We start from the raw sequence: 18,055 nt of genomic DNA on the forward strand, positions 1-18,055 counted from the left end.
GCCTCTTCGACATGAAAATGACACCAGGCCAAAAATTGTCTCCTTTGATCTGGAGACCGCGATCTCTGGTTGGCGGCAGTCATAGTCTCCAAAGGGGTTTCAGACAAGCAAGCTCTAAGTCATCTGAGAAATCCTATCAGTCTTCGTGAGCGGGAAATTTAAATTCCCTTATATTATTTGATCATCGCTGAGAAAGAAGCCACCATAGGCCATTCCCGGGAGCAGTGAAAAGTCCCCGTACCACGAAGATGAATTTCCTGAAACCGATAGAAGTTCCTCCCATCCCGACCTACCATGTGATGGACTCGGGTGGCTCGATAGAAGATTCCAGTCGTGTGCCACCCGAAGTGACCGACGAGCAGGTCCTTGAATGGTACAAAAACATGCTAACCGGTAAGTCAAACTTATTTCAAGCAAGAATAAAGTGAATTCTCTTTGACCAAGAGGGATAATAGTCAATATTATGGACAACATCATGTTTGAGGCCCAAAGACATGGGCGTGTCAGTTTCTATATGGTAACTTATTTTTTCTTTCATCTACTCCGAGTCTTGTTGCTGATGAGCCGCAGGTTTCCGCGGGAGAAGAGGCTGTCACCGTTGGCTCTGCAGCTGCGCTAGACTCGAAAGACGTGATTACCTGTCAATATCGGGAAACCGGAGTCTTCGTGCAGCGCGGCTTTACTCTAAAGGATTTTATGAGCCAGTTGACTGCCAATCATAACGATCCCGGAAAGGGACGAAACATGCCAGTTCATTACAGTGGAAAGACCAAAGTCAATGTGGTAAGTCATCCACCAATTTGAAAAAGAACCGTCAGATCTCTGATTATGAGAACGTGAATTCAGCATGCAGTTGCGTCGACCCTTGCCACACAGATCCCGCATGCTACCGGTGCTGCATACGCACTAAAGATGGACGCCCTCGAGAACCCCGACCAGCCTGCCCAGATTGCAGCGTGTTACTTCGGCGAAGGGGCCGCAAGCGAAGGAGATTTCCATGCAGCACTCAATGTGGCTGCAGTGAAGAAGTGCCCAGTCATTTTCCTTTGCCGTAACAATGGCTTCGCGATTTCAACTCCCACCACAGAACAGTATATCGGGGATGGTATTGCAGTGCGTGGAATGAGCTATGGTATCGAATCCATTCGAGTGGACGGAACCGATATTTTTGCTGTCTTCGAGGCAACCAAAGAAGCTCGGCGACGAGCTCTGGAGGACGGAGGGCGCCCAATCCTCCTCGAATTCATGAGCTACCGCGTGTCTCACCACAGCACTAGCGATGATAGCTTTGCGTACCGCAACCGAAACGACGTGGACTCTTGGAAGGCAAAAAACGATCCGCTTGCCCGTTTAAGGAAATGGATGGAGAGAAAGGGTCTATGGGATGCCGAGAAAGAAAAAGAATCTCGTCAAACAATCAGAGCTGATGTTCTGCGGGAACTGGTGGCTGCCGAAAGAGAGAAAAAGCCAGCGCTACGGGGGATTTTTGACGACGTCTATTCTGAGCTGACTGAGGAAGCAGAGGAGCAAAAGGAAGAGCTTAGAAGGCTAATGATGAGATATCCGGAAGAGTATGATCTCAATGAACATGAAGGGGGGATTAAGGGACTGTAAGCTAGCAAGAAGGGAAATGACGAACATCCAGGGAAAGATAGAAGGACATGGATGAATTTTGTTTGAATTGAATTCTTTCTTTTTTGTTCAAAAAATCGCTATAAAATCTCGTTCAAGTTTACCAAACAGAATGTTTCGTATAAAACTACGGCCATGGGCTCGTATTTGACTAGGGGAGGGTAACCTTTTGAGACAGACGAAGTTGGCTGCAACGGTCATATGGTCTTACGTTGCAAAGAGGTTCAAGTTTCGCATCCCATTTCAAAAATATTTATTTTGGAGAATTGTTCAAGTTTGAGGAAAGTCTTTTTTCAAATCTGGAGAAAGACAGGACAAAAATCTAATCACACAAAGTCCCAACTTGGATGTTCTCACACCGAGTTCAACCCAAAAAGCATTCTCTGCCAAGCAACATTTAATCCTTCAGTAGCTCTTGGATTGTGTCATATACCCCTAAAGAACACCCAATATGTTAATTTTCAACCGCAACCACGATTCAAGAAGACTTACTGGTAACATCGGGTAGAATGTATTTCTCCCAGGCGAGACCTGTGTGAGTGGTCCACCCAGCAACACGCCTGATGGGAGCTTCAAGATGAAAGAATGCCTTCTCTTGTATCGTTGAAGCAACCTCGGCACCAACGCCAAAATTAACCATACTCTCATGGACTATCATAGCTCTGCCAGTCTTTTTGACACTGTCAATAACAGTTTGTCTGTCCCAGGGATATATCGTTCTTAAATCAATCAATTCAATTGAGACACCAGGCATTTCCTTCTCGGCAGCTTCGATCGCAGCCTGGCAGGTATAGAGGGGTCGACCATATGAAACAATGGTGAGGTCAGCGCCCGGTTTCACAATCTCTGCCTTACTCAGGGGTAGCATATATGAGGCGTCTGGGACCTCTTCGACGGCAGCACGATAGAGGATTTTAGGCTCTAAAAAGATAACCGGGTCTTTTGATTCGAGGATCGCAGACAGAAGAAGGCCCTTCGCTTGAGATGGGGACCGTGGCACGACGACTGTGAATCCTGGAATGTGACAGAACAGACTCTCTGGTGATTGACTGTGGTATCTGTAATTGTCAAATACTCCCATTAGCTTTCGTTGCAGACAAGAATCTAGAAGCAAAGGGGACTAACAATGCACCATGCCCAACACCCCCGGAAGGCATTCGGATAACCATTCCTCCAAGGTTACTCCCAGTCGAGCCCTCTCGGTAGCGAAATTTGCTTGCTTCGTTGACAATTTGGTCAAACGCAGGAAAAATGTAATCTGCAAACTGGATCTCAACGACTGGCTTTCTCCCTTCCGCTGCGGCACCAATAGCGGCCCCGACAATACCTTGCTCTGTTAGAGGAGTGTTGAATACTCTGTCAGGGCCGAATTCATTTTGAAGTCCACTTGTGCAACGGAAGACCCCTCCGAATGCAATATCTTCACCGAAGCAAAGAACATCCTTGGATGAACGCAGCGCGGTGGCCAAAGCAGTATTGACGGCCTGGCACAGATTCAATCGTTTGGATGGTCCGTCATCAGGAATACTGCTGTTCTGGAATGTCTTCGAGGAATGGTGCAGCAATGGAGAAGTTTTGAAGTCGATTGGTACATTGAGTCGGCGTGATTTGGCAGTTGTTGTTGCATAACCACGCGCCTTGAAGATTGATAACTTCCATGGGGATATGTGACGAGCAGCCATTTTTTTGGTCGAAGTTATCTTACCTTTGAGGAATATAGCAAGCGTGTCGAGTAAATCAATGAATGTTCCCCAATTTCATTCGCATTTCATACTATCGAATCTTCCAGGTCTGCTTTTGGAGTTCGGTTAGAAACGGATAGCATCTATGCATGGCGCTCGAATTGTCGGACTCCGATTGAGAGGAAAGCTTTCCCCGCAAGTGACCCCAGGCCATAGTGTTTAGCAGGACTCGGAGTCATCAAAAGTGTAAATACCGGAGTTGCCAATGTCTCCGAACGGATGTAGCATAGCGCAACAAGAATGCCCGAGATCGGAGCCGGAGTTTGGGCTTACCCCATAATCTCATACCTCGGACACAGAATCTACGCGGGGTATTACCTGTAAACAAATTAAAAAGGCTAAAGTTAATATCGTCGACTATTCACCGATTCTCCGATCAAGGCAAAATGTCCGCGCAAAAAGGTTTAATGTTAAAGCTCCCAGTCGGTTTGTTTCGCTCATTCAATGGATATATCAAATAATTTGATGTCTCCCTCAATTTCCCGAGGAGTAACTTAACTCTCTGGTCGAGAAGGAAGGTTTAGGGTATTTAGCACTAGTTTTGCCCATCGAAATTGGTTGTTTATCGCCCATAAAGATCCCATTCCATCAACCAGAAAAATGACTACGGACAATTCGACAAATCCAGCCATATGGCCTACTTCCATGCCTTCGTCAGACGTGAAACAGCTGGTAAAACGCTTCTTCACTTTGGTAGACACGAGTTCGGATGATGTAGGGCAAAAGTTAGCAGATGAGGTCTTTACCCACGATGGAGTGTTCATTACAGCAAACGCAACATTCCAAGGGTCGGCAGGTGAGATCATCATCCTGGGCTTCCTATTTGCAGATTTGGACTTTGCGCTCATATTCAAATCCAGAGATATTGCACTCTAGAAAGGGTGCCTGGACGACTGTGAAAAAACGACGTCATACAATCTTGAAGAGCTATGTGAACGACGTACACGGCACGGATATCATTCTTGTAGGAAACTTGAAAATGGAAACACTGGATGGAACAAAGACAAGTCTCGAGTTTGTGGCTCGTATGGAAATTGAAGAACAATGGCCCGGTCCCAAAATAAGTCAATATCAGGTTATCAGTCCGGCTCCAAAGGACTCGCGGCCTATTGTGGATATTGAGTGACTTCTATCTAGATATATGGGTTGATGGATTTCTTAGGTGATTTTATTGCTGATTTGAGAGGTTATATCAAAAACCCTTGGGTTCAAGTTGTGCTCGCAACTGAAAACTCAAAGTTCTCCCCGTCAAATATTCCAATTATCACATATAGTTCATGCTAGTAACTACACATGAACAAAACCAGCTACAGCAATAAGTCCAACGCGTCCGAAAAATAGTGAAACTCAATATTGTAGCAATATCTCATCTATCGGAGACTTATAAATGCACCAGAAAAGAATTGGTCGAATCAGTTCAATTGTTTAGGCGGGGGAAAGCAATGTGAAACCGGGGTGATGACGGGTCACGTGCATGTAAACAAAGCGCGGGCTTGTCGGAGATACAGCACAGCATCACCAACCTCACCAACTCCCTCTCGTCGCCGGGGCCCAAAACCACACCCCCAAGAATTATCCCAACCCAACCGCAAATATGAATCAAAAAGCATTCCTGCTCGGCTCTCCAGACCCACAAGAAGAAGAGCTTGACGCCGAGATCCGCTCCATTCGCGCAGAGAGTACGTTTACGTCCAATCCAATCCAATCCAAACAACCCAGACCCCAAACACAGCGCGTCAACAGTCAAATTAGATAATAACCCGAACCCAACTAACAAAATACGCACACTAGTCTCTACCCTCAACCACCGCAAAAGAATCCTAACAACAAGCCTCCTCTCAAGTCCCAGAATCAAAACCCTCCTCCAAAACCAAACCCCAACGACGACAAAAACCCTCACAACCCTAAAAGAAGACCTCTCTCCACTAGCAACAGCAGCCGGCGCCCACACCACTGCCAATCACCACCGCATCGCCTTCGGCGCAACGGTATTCCCATTCAAAGATCCCGCGCCGAATTGCCCGGATCCGAATCTGTTGGGTATACGTATTGACGTTTGTGCGCGGAATGGCCGCTTCGCGAAACCTTATTATGTGCTTTTGCGACAGGAGCGGAGTCGGCAGCAGCAGCAGCACCGCCAGCAAGGAGGGAATGGGAATGGGAAAAGACTCTGCGTCCATCGACATACGATTCCGGCTTTTATTTCGGTGGATAGATTGGCGGGTGTTTATTTGCCGTTATCTTCTTCATCATCATCACAATCGCGTCATGGGAATGAGGGCGGGAGCGGGAGTTCTGGGTCTGAATCTGAGAGTGATGGTGATGGTGATGAGAGTGTTCCGATGAAACCAGGACAAGCGCGCAGTACGAGGAGAAAGCAAGATCTACGTGGTTTTGTGCGCGAATTGAGGAGGGAATTAGTGGCCTGGCATCTTCGTTCCGATGCGGTGGTTTTTCTGCAGGAGAAGTTGGGACTTATTCGTGATTCCGGCTCTGAAACGGACGCAAATACAAAGGCGGACGAAGAAGAAGAGCAACAGCAGCGGCTCTGGGCCGACGAGAAGTCCCCGCCTCGGAACGATTTGGGGATTATTGGGTTAGAAGCTACGGCTGTTGAGGCGCGGTATGTGCGGATGGAGTGGGAGGATGGTCGACTGGGACGGTTTAAGCTGTCTAATGCGGGACTTGTGGAGCGGGCTGTTTTCATGAATGATCGCGGTCGTGATAAGCAGGTTGAGGATGCTGTTACTGGAGGTGGGGGGGAGGGTGGAATCGCTTTTTGAGCGGTTGAAGGCGCTTTCGGCTATGGAGTCAAGTCCCTGATTGGGCCGCCATGGAAGTCAAGGTTGCATGTACCAGTGCTAAATCTGGCCGACGGATCCAAGCCGAGGGACTCGGATGAAGTGAGCTTGAAAGGACTACCTACTAACTACTTAATATGATACCCGATGCTCAGCATCATTGATACGAGGAATGAGAATTTGAACTTATCAAACTATTCAATCACATCTATAAGAACCGAACCTAGTCCACGGGTATCCCAGAAACAAATGCTATGCACATGAGGAACCAAAGAGCCGCCGCAATGCGATATATAGACAAGTCATGTCAAGGAGATCAACAGGAAATATTCACGAAAAAAAGGTGATTACAAGAAAGGTAAGGGCATGAGAAATGAAAGAAATCGGTACAAGTGAAAGTGTTGAAAGCCCTTGGTGGGCTGTCAACAGAACATGGGTATCAAGGCGGGCAGGTAGATGCAAAAGTATATCACCAACCAACCAAACTCAGGCGAAGTAGAGCACGCAAAGGTCAATAGCCACAAGACTGACTAAATTTCCCCAGCAGCAACAGACGACGCCTCCGAAACAGAAATAGCACAATCTCGGTTCTCGGTCTCAGATTCATCGGCAACAGCAGTAGCAACAGTGAAAGAGATCAACGGCAGGGGCCCGTAAACATGCCCATTTCTTTGTTCAAGCTGGTGGCGCAAAATAGCTTCTTCCAAATGCCAACGATGCTGCAGCTCCATTTTCTTCGAGTCCAAAGCCTTGATAACAGTCGTTTCCTCATTCCTATGTTCAACCTGAAGCGTTTTGATATTTTTGATATTCTGCTCGCACAGCGTATCCAGTTCGCGCTCCATACGCTCCATAGCCTCCGACAGCTTCATTTCTTGCCGGTCTCGGAGAACTTTGATGCGAGCTTCATGAAGGGCATCCATCGACTCGTGCGCGTGATATTGCTGCTCGAGCTGCTCTTTTTGCTGCTGCGTGATGCGACGGGCTGGTGGGGTGCCGTTTGTCTCGGAGATCATCGACTCGGAAGATTGTTGCGCAGTCCCTCCGGGGGAAGGTGAAGGTGGGGGGGCTGGCATTGCGGAAATAGCCCTCCATATGCTTGATGCGAGTACGAGAGTTCATTTTCGCGCGTTCGAAATCACGCTGCTGTTCCATTTCGATGGCGAGTTGGCGCTCCTCCAGTCGACTAGTCGCGGCTGTATTCTATTCAGTCTGGATTAGTCCGGTTTCAAATGTCAAATTTGCTAGTGGTGCAAGCGGAACCACAAACCTTTACACGCTTCTCTTCCTCCAAACGCTCGTTGTCTGCGTATCGTTCCGAAATGGCGGTCTGATGTCTTTGCCGCGTGATGCTGAGGGCGGCATCTTGGAATACCATGTGTCTGTCCTTCTCCAGTCGATGTCGCTCTAACATCTCGCTTAGCTCTGGATCATCCAAGCTTCTCTGCAGCGATTCCTCGTCGAAGAGGGGGATTTCCAACTTCGCGAGAGATTCCGATGTTGGCGGACGGGGGAGCATATCGTTGCTTGTTGGCGCCTGTTTCTTCTGCTCGAGGTAGACATGATCCACGCCCGTGTCGCCCTTGGAGACTAGAACGTTTGAATCAGGCGGGAGCAAGACGCTAGAGGGCCGCTTCCTGCGAAACTGGATCCGTCCAATGGCACTCTTAATGCTACTCCTCCTTTTATCTTTCTTGTCCGCCGACGCAACGCTGAGCATAGACATGCGATTCACGGGAACCGACAAACTATCCGCATTTTTACCATACGCATAAGCGCCAGGCAGAGTCCTGCTCTCGCTGGAACAATACGAGGTTGGCCGAGTGGACAGCGAAGCGAGCGAGCGCGTACTGCCAGGCTTCGCGAGCTCGGATGCAATTGTGATTGAGGACGGGGAGGAGACGACTTGATCGAGCGGGGATGGGGAGGACGGTTCGTAGGAGGGAGTGACGGAGCCATCAGCGAGGGAATTCCGATCAGTCGATGAGCCCGATGAGAGGACCGGCGAGGAGAGATCGACCATTCCAGAGGCGATCGAGGCGGCCAGCGGTGCCGAGGCTTCGATCTCAGGAACTTTCAGGCCGAGAGTGCGCGCCTCGTCAGAGAGCTGTTGCGCCCGCGCTTGTTCTGCTTCTGCCGAGTCGAGGTGGAGGACATCTGTTCGGTATTGTTGCTCGTCGAGGACGGGCGCAAGGCTGGGCGTGGGGGAGTCGTCCATGACTCTATATGTACAGTCCACCAGTCCCGTATGCGAAGGTTTGAGGAAAAGCGCCTAGCCAGCGGGCGCGCATGTAGTGGAGGGGGAGAATGGGCGATGAGGTTCAAGATGAAACGAACGGACTCGTCCACGGTACTGCGAGCACGGTGGACGAGGGGGCGCACAATGACAGCATCCGCTAGGGCCGGTGTGCAAGAGGGGAATGTGACTCGGGGATGAGAAAGTGGTGGAGGCAATGAAGATTGGAGATTGGAGATTGGAAATTAAGCCTCGACAGGGTTGAGAGGGGTGTAAGCCACGCGTGGGAAGAGAGAAAAACAGGTTGGAACTTGAACCTGTCAGGAAAGATCCGAGGATCGTCTTTTATTCTCCAGTCTATTCTCCAATCTCCCTACTATTTTTTATTTCCTTTTTACTTTATCTACTTTTGGACAAATGTTTCCGCCTTAATCTTTTTTCGTATGACACTATTGACCCACAGGGCGATCCTGATGCAAAGGCATGTGGCAGATATTCGGCCCGTTCAGCCTATTCAGCCCTTTCGGCATTCTCTCTTTTGTCTCACCCTGAGAGTTTCGTTCTTCCTTGGAATAGTTCATTAGCCCACGTCAATCCACTTCCCCTAACCCTAGGGTTGAGAGGTTGTCCATCCCGAACGGACCCCCACGCGGTGGCGAGCCATGGGTCCCGGTCAAATGGAACTTGAAACTTGAATGGATCAGGCCAGGTACACGCGGCAGTACAGCACCACTTGAATATATAGAGTGAAACGATACTACTACTAGTAGAGAAAGCAAAAGCACGAAAAAAAAAGAGCCTGCATACTAGTAGTTGTAGAGGTATCAGATGAGCCACAACTTGAACTACTCATTCAACAGATCAATAGCCAATCCGTAAGCCCGCTCCTTAGCCTGAAGTTGCGGGGATCCAGCCCGCGTGTGCTTGTCCCACCCGTGGTTGCACGACTCCATGCGCTCGCAGACCACATGCCATCCCTGTCTCTGTTGAAGTTTGGTCGCAAGTTCCTCCGCCTCGAGGGCCAGTGTATCGCAGTCCGCCGTAATCACCAGCATACGCCTTGGGAACCGCTCCAGCTCCGCAAACCGGGGTGAGATGCGCGGATCGCGTCTGTCAAAGCCCGAATGCACATAGCAGGTATTAAACAGGCGTGCCAATGGGGCCGGAATGGGCATTCCATTCGGGTTGGGGGCAATCTTAGAATTGGCAGGGCTGCTCAGATCCAGCGCTGGGTAGAAGGCGATTAATGAGCGGAAAGTGTCCGGCGGGAAGAGACAAGCCGAGGCTGCCAGAGAGAGATTGCCCCCGGCGCTGAAACCACCAATTGAGAACTGCGTGGCATCGTACTCTTCTGGTCGACTGAGGATGTATTTCACCGCATCTTCGACGTCGTTGAGGGCTGCTGGGAATGGATTTTCTGGGGCCAGGCGATACGAGCAGTCCACCACGGTGTATTTGGTGGCGCGGCTTACTCGTCGACAGAATTCGTCGTCGGTGCCGTGTTGGGGGAGCATAAATCCGCTGCCATGGAAGTTCAGGAGAACGGGTTTGGGGCCTGACGCGGATGATGATGAATGATACAGATGGGCCTTGATGGTTCTCCCCGCGTCGCGGGAGGGAATATGGAGGACTTCATCGGGGGTGGGAGATGGTCGGCGAACAACGAAGCCTATTACATCCGAGAGGAATCGGATGATCACCACGATGATTTTGTAATAAACATAGGTCAGTCCCTTCATTTTGGAGAGATGTGTTAAAGTTCAAGTTGGAGATGGGAGGCTGGGCCGAGGCTGACTGGTTTGGTTGAGAATGGATCATGGATCACGCTAGTTATAGATCGTTGCAGGCCCGAGCCCACTCAGTTCAACTTTATTTGCTTAATACCGACTGGGATATAATATCTTTCGGAGCCCAAAAGCAATCAAAATTGAAGTTTGGAAATGATCATCCCGCATTTGTCAAAATTTCCTGCAGAATTGTGGTATCTCTGCCAGTTGGTAACTAAGGTTGTCGACTCAGAGCAAGGAATCTGCGACCAGGAGGGGAATCCTCTAAGTATAATATACTATTATGTAAAGTTTTCTTCTACTAGTAGTCTTCCGCAGGCTCAGACATGCATGGATAAACATAATTGTTTTGTCTCATACGCAGCTGCATAATTACTGGTGCAGAATAAACGGGAGGTGGGCAAACACGATCCTCACAAAACTCACCTCTGGAGATTTGAAACATGTGATTAGGGAAGCTCTTGTTAAGGCTGGCATTATCGAATGAAAATGACATCATTCTGAGATAGAAGCCACAAATGTAGTAGCCATTCAAACTACTTTCAAAAATCATTGCCATAAGGATGGCCTGGCCGTGAAAAAAGAAGCCAAGATCGGAATTTGAGTCTTATTTCCTTTGAACAACGTCTTAAGTATTCTTCGAAGAAACCCCTGGAGGGAATTATCTTATGAAAATTTCTTTCTGAGCTCAAAACAGCCCCAGGAAACGCAACCACAATCATCATCCCCATTATCGAATGGAGCTGGAGAGTCCTTTCAAGGCATTGTGCCTCTTACATCTTCACACCTTGAATACCTTAGCCAAAACTCCTCTTTGGCTGCTTTATCGCATCCTCTTGACATAGTGACATTAGTGGTGTCAAGCTACCAGATGACTGAGATGACGGACTAGTATGCCGTTTTTAATTCAGCTTCCATTTCGCCAGTGTGACTTCAAAAGAAATAAAGCCTTATGACAGGGTGATGTTATGCTTGCACCTATATTTAATATCGGGATAATCTAGCGAGAAATTCATTTATTAATACTATACTAGATAGCATTGATGATGCGCGTCGGCATAGAAACTGGTGCGTGGGTGTCGAGATAGGTCATGTGAAGAGAGGTTATCGGGACTGATCAGAGTGTTGTGACCCACCTGGAGGCAGCACACCCACGCACTCGCCACTTTCCATCCACGCGCATGCCAAGACGTTCGAGATCCCATGGAGATGATGACGTTCCCCTGGCACAACTACAACCGCGACTGTCCCTGTTGTCCCCAGTCTTCATCGGATACAGCACAAAAGGACATTGACAACCACGCTCAAAGCTGCGACTCCACTGATCTTTCGAGTGAGAGCTTCTCGTGCTATTCCCACGTCCCGAGCGCTTCAACCTTTACCTCCGACAACTCCCAGGACGTGTCTGGGAGAAGCTCTGGGAGCAGCTCTGCATCTATTAGTGTTGGGTCTGTATTTGACTTTGACGAATACGAATAGTCGTTTTGCTCCTCCTCATCCTCATCCTCATCCTCATCCTCATCCTCAAAGAGCACGGTCGTGGATAGCGATCCCACTATCGCCAATATCTACAGGCTCATCCACGAGCAACTGGCCTCACGAGGCCTAACTCACAAGAAATACGACCATCACTCATCTTCTCCATCCTCCTCATCCTCAAGGGAGAGTGGAGGGTGCCCTCTCGAATCTCAACCCCAAGACTCCCCGTTAGCTCCATCCTCTCCCTCGTCATCATCGAGTGAGAGTGGAGGGTGCCCGCTCGAATTTCATAACCAAGATCCCCCGTTTGCTCTCTCCTCCCCCTCCCCTGCCTCTCGATCCTCTTAATCCTCTTAATCCTCCCCATCCTCCCGATCCTTCCCATCACTCTGTTCTCCAGCCTGCCCCCTCTTATCCGACCTACCTGATGTCGGGCAGCGAGATGACTGACCAGTACGCGGTGCTCATTCGGCTTCCATTTCCCCGAGGTGACTTTCATGACCCCCCCTCGGTAAGTGATTGATAACCTATATATGCATGTTGTTCACTGATCTAACTGTTGTCTAGGTGGAATGGGATGCGAAGAAGGAGAGAGCGCTTTGGGATTTGATTTCCCGCCCATCAAAAGATGGTCTCGACTGTGAGTCTGCTGCATAGTTTATTTACTGAAATCACTGTCTAACTTTTGACAGGGAATGAACTGTAACTGTCATCTGGATCTGCCCACGTTCAAATGCGTTTGGCTAACATGAACCATCAGGTCCGAGCACTTTGGAGTCACCCTTCAATTTTTGCAGCAGCAAGTTGCATGGCTCTATGAAAGACAACTTACCCAGGCGCGCGCCCAAATGCGCAAAGTGCCCCAGCAACTTCAAACACATTCAAATTCGTCCTCCCCGGCGCCAGGATCTGTGGCTGGAAGTACAGCACTTGGTGGTCAGCCACAAAGACCACCCCTAGCTGGTAAGTATTCAAAATGGAAGTTCTGTGCCATAACAGACTGACAAGTCCTCAGGCTCTCGCGGCATGTTCCGCCAAGTCTCGCAGCAGCGAGAGGGTCTTCAGCCTGCTCCCACCGACCGAAGACTGAGCTTTACATCAACCACAACCATCAACCGAGTCCGCGATACACCCCGAACTGACACACCGACCACTGATGGCCGAGAACACGGTGTGGGGAGTAGTACCCGTCGACCTTCCGTTCCCCGTCGCGACCAACCTCAGAGCACTTCATTCATGCGGTCACCACCTCTCCAAGAAGAGGATTTAAGCTCAAGCTCCGAAGAATCGGACTCCGAGGAAGAGACTTCACCCCGTCGCTTCCCGCGCTGGCGCAATTTCGGAAAATACTCCGCGCATCAGTCACGCGCTGGTATCCGCGACGATGAAGACGACGACGATGATGCGCCCGCTTTCCTCCCCATGCCTCGTCACGAGCAGCTACCACGAGAACGTCCCAACGAAAGAGTAAGCCAAGAACTGAGTGGCACACTCCGACTAGATGCCGAGCGAGCATCCGCCGCCTGGCGTCCAACCGAACGCAGGCCTGGCTTCTTACCAACGGATGCAGGGTCAAGTACCAGCTCCACTGGAATGAGCTCGGCAAGCTCCACTGGCCCAAATCATCCAGCGAGGGGTGATGAACGCCGAGTTCCTCTACGGAGTCCCCGTGGCGGCGACCGGGCCACTGAACAATCGCGCGCAAGCCCACGCAGCAAGGGTGGAGTGAATGGCAGTGACGGTACACCCAGCATGGGCAGCAGTTTTAGCGACTTAGATGGTAAGTCCGGTACCACCTTAATGAGCTTTCCATGTTTACTGCGGCTTCTTACTTACGGGCGGAATTAGATACCAGTGTGACCCAGTCGGCACTCGAAGAAGCTCTCATGAGCAACATGCAACAAGGTGGGATGGCGAGCCGCATGAGCACGATCAGCCAAGCCCTCCGCAGCCGATATCTCCAGTAAATTCCGGTGTGATCGCGGGCTGGTATGCAGTTTATTATGACTTGATGAATTCACGATGACGATCTGTTGAGTGGCGATGGAAGATCTTGGGGTTACACACGAATCTAACTGCCGATTTGATCGAACCAATCTCGACTGCAGACCCCTATGCCAATCTATGGCTTATGCATACATGCATAGAATGAATGTACGGGGTAGATCACGACCCACTCTCGCATCTGCAGGATACCAGCTACCGAGTAGATCTAGTTCTAGCAATTTATTCCTCCTAATTTCGGAGTAAACCATAGCAATTCGGAATCCTGTTCTCCTTTTTCTTATTTACTTACTACTCCTTAAATGCCAGTACAATGTAATTAGTACATCCTTCTGTCCGAGTGAGTGCTGCAATCTGCTCGGTATAAACCAGTCTACACGTGACCCGCCCGCGTTAGGGATCCAATCACAACGCCGCACCACGCTTCACTCCGACAATCAACCCTCAAACGGTCGAGCAACAGGCTCCTTTTTCCTTCCAGACTTGCCTTCCCTTTTTCCATTCTGACACCAAGATCCGCATCGGCCCAGCGGCAGCGCTAAAACCCAATCAGGCAGGCCGATCTCCGCAGGTTCCAAAGCACAAACTGTACAACCGGCTACAGCGGGGCAAAAAGTCACCGAGCTACGGAGCTTCCGATCGACCCCTGTCAATGCTTTGCTATATAGACAAGACCAGTCTGTCTTTCATCGCAAGCCTGCTACAGCTTCAGCTGCATCGTTTTATCCCATCACCCGTTGGGAAGCTTGCCAATCGCCCCACGCTGATTGACCCCGGTCGCAGCAGCACCACCCACTGGTACATCCATTGCAACCCCTCCATGATCAACCGCGGCCTCGGCATCTGATTTGCGTATCCACCCCGCCGATTCAAAGCGGCCGGATCCTCGAATCCCCAACGAGCCAGAACTTACGTCGCAACCTCGTCAACCCTTCCGCCCTCTCTCAATTCTCTCATCCTTCCATCCACTTCACCGTCAGCCTCCCTCCCCTCACCACCTCGCCACCATGTCCCCCTCCCTCGGCGATATGGAGCCCGCAGAGGCCGAATCCGTCTACTTCAACGAATACCCACCACCAAAGGCGCTCCCCAAACACGAAGCTCTAGCCCGCGCCTTCATCGACCTCCACGTCGAAGCCAACCGCCGCGTCGTCCTCGTTACATCAGGCGGAACAACCGTCCCCCTCGAAGCGCAAACAGTCCGCTTCATCGACAATTTCTCCGCGGGAACCCGCGGCGCAACCTCGGCAGAGTACTTCCTGGAGCAAGGGTACGCGGTGATCTTCCTACACCGGCAGTACAGTCTGCTCCCGTATTCGCGGCACTATAGCCACTCGACAAATTGTTTCTTGGACTTTATGGACGAGGCGCCACCTGTTCCGGGCGCGGCGAATCAGGATCATGGGTCTATTGTTGTGCGCGATGAGTATCAGACTGAAATGCGTGATGTGTTGAGGAAGTATCGGTACGCGAAGCAGAATAATCGACTCCTTTTGTTGCCTTTTACGACGGTTGCGGAGTATATGTTTGAGTTGCGGTCGTTGGCGAAGTTGATGCGACCACTCGGTCCGAATGCGTTGTTTTATCTTGCCGCTGCTGTGAGCGACTTTTTTATTCCGAGGAGTCGGATGGCCGAGCATAAAATTCAGTCTTCGGAATTGCCGCCTCAGTACCAGGGTGGTGGTGGTGACAGTGGTGCGGATAGTGCTGTTGATGGGGAGGATGAGATATACACCGGAGAGAACGAGGCTAAGCCGGCCAACCAGAAGAAGCTGGTTATTAACCTTGATCCTGTGCCGAAGTTCTTGCATCGACTGGTCGATGGATGGGCTCCGGATGGGAGTATGGTTGTTTCCTTCAAGCTGGAGACAGATCCCACGTTACTGGTTTATAAGGCGCGCACTGCCTTGCAGCGATACTCACACCACCTTGTTATCGGTAACCTTCTCTCAACGCGCAAGTGGGAAGTTGTCTTCATCACGCCGGACCCCCCCACACGAGCGATGGATTCGAGTCCCCAAGGCTCGCCGCAGTAAGAGTATCTCCGGCGTCGAAGATCAAGTTGGTCTTGCGGAGATTATGAAGCGCAGCGCCGGAGGCGCAGCTGGCTCCGAGTCACAGCAAGCGCCGAGTCAACCAGATGTTGGCAGCGAGGGCATTGAAATCGAAAGTATTATTATTCCCGAGTTGATCAAGTTGCACGAGAACATGATCGAGAAGAAGAATGCGCCGGCGCAGTAGTCGCGGCGGGAATTTATTGGAGGGAGTGATGGATGGATGGAAATTCTGTCATAGAGCCATACTGGGAAAAGCATATCAGCCTCATAGTCAGCTGTACAATCATTAATGGAGTCAATCGTGCTTACAATCATCGCCCTTGATGAATATACTCAATAGCATTGCCAGCGAAGCCATCTACGCAAAAACAAGGCTTAGCTATCGATCAATCTTCAAGAGAGGCGCTGGAACCTAGAAGAACACGAAGTATGCAGACACAGCAACAGCGGTCATCATTTGTTTTTGTGATTCACCACAGCCCTGATGCCCTACAGATAGATTGGGGTCCAAAAGTCCCCAAAAGGAAACTGGTCCTGAACCACGATCGAACAGCCAAATTCTGCGCTTAAAAGCCCTTGCTAACTACCGCCACGGAGAGGAAATCAGAAACTTCTACCTAGGTACATAAATGGCCGGGCCCGTTGCAACGGCTGAAGGGTTTGCTCTTGGAGGTGCTGCCATCGCTGCTGCATTCTTGCGCTATAGGTGCAAGTGCTGCGATCGCTGAAATGAATTTCCTTTTCAGTCACTCGCAAGTTCAAATTTAAAGTTAGCTTAATTGTGTGTCTGCAAGCCTTGGAATGAGTTCAAGTTTTTAGATGGCATACCTAAGTGTATAAATACCTGGTACTATCTGATATCGATGGATATGTCAACAGCAATTATTCAGTTAAAATTGAAATGATAAATCGTTAAACCGGGAATCTGGAATGTCGAATCCTCAGCCAGCGGCACCAGAAAATACTGAAATGCGTGTGACTGAAAACGCACAGCATCTTGGTGTTTATTTATTCGGTGATCATCAGTCCCTTTGGCGTTAAGGGATCACTCGCATATTTTGGAACTCGGGCTTATCTGCGAGGGACCAGAAAATAGGGTTGGGTTGCGATGGCGTGTCTTGAACCACCCCCATTCACTTTTTCCATACGATCAGGTTTTCCCTTTCTCAAAACAGATACCCTCCGTCTTCTACTCCGTAGACTTCAGGAAGGTTAGCGAATTGGCAAGTGTGCCAAGGACGTCTCGTATTTCCACCTCGTATACTTCATTTTAATCACAGTCTAAAGATCTTGGCAACCCGACAAAAAGTGATAGTGGCTGCATTTCAAATTAGTAGTAAGAATCGTCAACCTTCATCTCTGTGCGTTTATTAGTAAAAGATCCCCCCCCCCCCCAAATCATATTCCCCATGAGCTTCGAACAAAAGTCCAGGCCATCACCATGCGCTTCCCCCACACTCTACTCTTGCTTGCAGTAGTTCAGCCCTCAACCGCATGGCTTGTCAAGTACTATGCCACAGAAGAAATTCAACGTGGCTGGGGGACTACTAAACATACCACCGTCTCGCCAGTCGTGACAACCGCTCCATTGACAGTCGAACCGACCTCCACCTCCACGACGCATTCTACAAATTATCTTACCAGGGACGGTCCCGGTAACTACCAAATCAATGTCACGACAGAGTATCTCATCTTGCCAAATGTTACCAACCTTCCAGTTTCGGCTTTCTTTGTCTGGGCCCCACCAGTTCCAACCGAGAATCCATCCGTGACGACAAATTATTATTTGCCCGTCACATTGAGCAACCCTGCATCATGCACTAAGACCAAATTCACATATACGGACTCGACTAGGATCTTCCTTCCTAAGTTCTTGAAAGCGCAGGCGACTGCATCGAGTATAGCCACATTCGTATCGAACTATGTGTCAACCATAAGCACGAATCTGGGCGGACAAGAAGTGACCACATCAATATGCGATGTCTATATGAATGACAAGATCGTGACCTCTATTGATCTCATTGATTATGAACGGTATCTTTCAGAGTGTATAGATCCGCGACGATCAATGTGTAGCTCAGGTGAAAATACTGAAGCTACGGGCACTGGTGGTTGTCTTGGGGTATACCCGCCCACCGGAGCTGCTAATGGTGCATCTACTACTACTTCAACTGGAGTTGCTGGAGATCCGACTCAAACTGGTGCTGCGACAATACTGAGAAGCTCAATACGCTCATTGAGCATATTTGCTTGCATTTGGGCGACTTTGATGTGCTGGTAGATACTAGCTAGTATACTGATCATTCAAGTTGTGTTT

At 49.7% G+C, this 18,055-nt stretch overlaps 10 protein-coding genes across 10 annotated transcripts; 6 read left to right on the forward strand and 4 right to left on the reverse strand.

Moving 5' to 3' along the window:
- Window positions 1-209: 209 nt before the first annotated feature.
- On the forward strand, window positions 210-1,614 carry N7481_012544 (thiamine pyrophosphate-dependent dehydrogenase E1 component subunit alpha; the record flags this gene model as incomplete). Its single annotated transcript, XM_057271763.1, has 4 exons — window positions 210-393; window positions 456-517; window positions 571-783; window positions 847-1,614. Coding segments are annotated over 4 exons (1,227 nt in total), but the record flags the coding sequence as incomplete, so codon positions are not given.
- Window positions 1,615-2,029: 415 nt separating this feature from the next.
- Window positions 2,030-3,314, reverse strand: N7481_012545 (alpha-ketoacid dehydrogenase subunit beta; the record flags this gene model as incomplete). Its single annotated transcript, XM_057271764.1, has 3 exons — window positions 2,030-2,067; window positions 2,125-2,690; window positions 2,758-3,314. 3 exons carry the CDS (start codon window positions 3,312-3,314, stop codon window positions 2,030-2,032), a joined length of 1,161 nt encoding a protein of 386 aa, XP_057115952.1.
- Window positions 3,315-3,974: 660 nt separating this feature from the next.
- N7481_012546 (uncharacterized protein) lies at window positions 3,975-4,500 on the forward strand (the record flags this gene model as incomplete). The annotated part of the gene is made up of 2 exons (XM_057271765.1): window positions 3,975-4,170; window positions 4,235-4,500. The coding sequence occupies 2 exons, from the start codon at window positions 3,975-3,977 to the stop codon at window positions 4,498-4,500; spliced, it is 462 nt and encodes a 153-aa protein (XP_057115953.1).
- Window positions 4,501-4,968: 468 nt separating this feature from the next.
- Window positions 4,969-6,157, forward strand: N7481_012547 (uncharacterized protein; the record flags this gene model as incomplete). Its single annotated transcript, XM_057271766.1, has 2 exons — window positions 4,969-5,053; window positions 5,166-6,157. The coding sequence occupies 2 exons, from the start codon at window positions 4,969-4,971 to the stop codon at window positions 6,155-6,157; spliced, it is 1,077 nt and encodes a 358-aa protein (XP_057115954.1).
- A 548-nt stretch (window positions 6,158-6,705) lies between these two features.
- N7481_012548 (uncharacterized protein) lies at window positions 6,706-8,393 on the reverse strand (the record flags this gene model as incomplete). Its single annotated transcript, XM_057271767.1, has 3 exons — window positions 6,706-7,244; window positions 7,288-7,378; window positions 7,446-8,393. The coding sequence occupies 3 exons, from the start codon at window positions 8,391-8,393 to the stop codon at window positions 6,706-6,708; spliced, it is 1,578 nt and encodes a 525-aa protein (XP_057115955.1).
- An 863-nt stretch (window positions 8,394-9,256) lies between these two features.
- N7481_012549 (putative esterase/lipase) lies at window positions 9,257-10,150 on the reverse strand (the record flags this gene model as incomplete). Its single annotated transcript, XM_057271768.1, has 1 exon — window positions 9,257-10,150. One exon carries the CDS (start codon window positions 10,148-10,150, stop codon window positions 9,257-9,259), a length of 894 nt encoding a protein of 297 aa, XP_057115956.1.
- Window positions 10,151-11,547: 1,397 nt separating this feature from the next.
- N7481_012550 (uncharacterized protein) lies at window positions 11,548-11,933 on the reverse strand (the record flags this gene model as incomplete). The annotated part of the gene is made up of 2 exons (XM_057271769.1): window positions 11,548-11,753; window positions 11,813-11,933. The coding sequence occupies 2 exons, from the start codon at window positions 11,931-11,933 to the stop codon at window positions 11,548-11,550; spliced, it is 327 nt and encodes a 108-aa protein (XP_057115957.1).
- Window positions 11,934-12,116: 183 nt separating this feature from the next.
- N7481_012551 (uncharacterized protein) lies at window positions 12,117-13,644 on the forward strand (the record flags this gene model as incomplete). Its single annotated transcript, XM_057271770.1, has 6 exons — window positions 12,117-12,188; window positions 12,245-12,317; window positions 12,370-12,379; window positions 12,438-12,640; window positions 12,693-13,457; window positions 13,526-13,644. Coding segments are annotated over 6 exons (1,242 nt in total), but the record flags the coding sequence as incomplete, so codon positions are not given.
- A 1,044-nt stretch (window positions 13,645-14,688) lies between these two features.
- Window positions 14,689-15,922, forward strand: N7481_012552 (phosphopantothenate--cysteine ligase CAB2; the record flags this gene model as incomplete). Its single annotated transcript, XM_057271771.1, has 2 exons — window positions 14,689-15,713; window positions 15,772-15,922. 2 exons carry the CDS (start codon window positions 14,689-14,691, stop codon window positions 15,920-15,922), a joined length of 1,176 nt encoding a protein of 391 aa, XP_057115959.1.
- A 1,257-nt stretch (window positions 15,923-17,179) lies between these two features.
- N7481_012553 (uncharacterized protein) lies at window positions 17,180-18,019 on the forward strand (the record flags this gene model as incomplete). Its single annotated transcript, XM_057271772.1, has 1 exon — window positions 17,180-18,019. The coding sequence occupies one exon, from the start codon at window positions 17,180-17,182 to the stop codon at window positions 18,017-18,019; it is 840 nt and encodes a 279-aa protein (XP_057115960.1).
- Between the last annotated feature and the right edge of the window lie 36 nt (window positions 18,020-18,055).

The sequence above is a fragment of the Penicillium waksmanii genome (genome assembly GCF_028829765.1).
Source record: "Penicillium waksmanii strain IBT 27052 chromosome Unknown utg000010l:1.0-3698451.0:1.0-3701458.0, whole genome shotgun sequence".
Classification (NCBI taxonomy): Eukaryota; Fungi; Ascomycota; class Eurotiomycetes; order Eurotiales; family Aspergillaceae; genus Penicillium; species Penicillium waksmanii.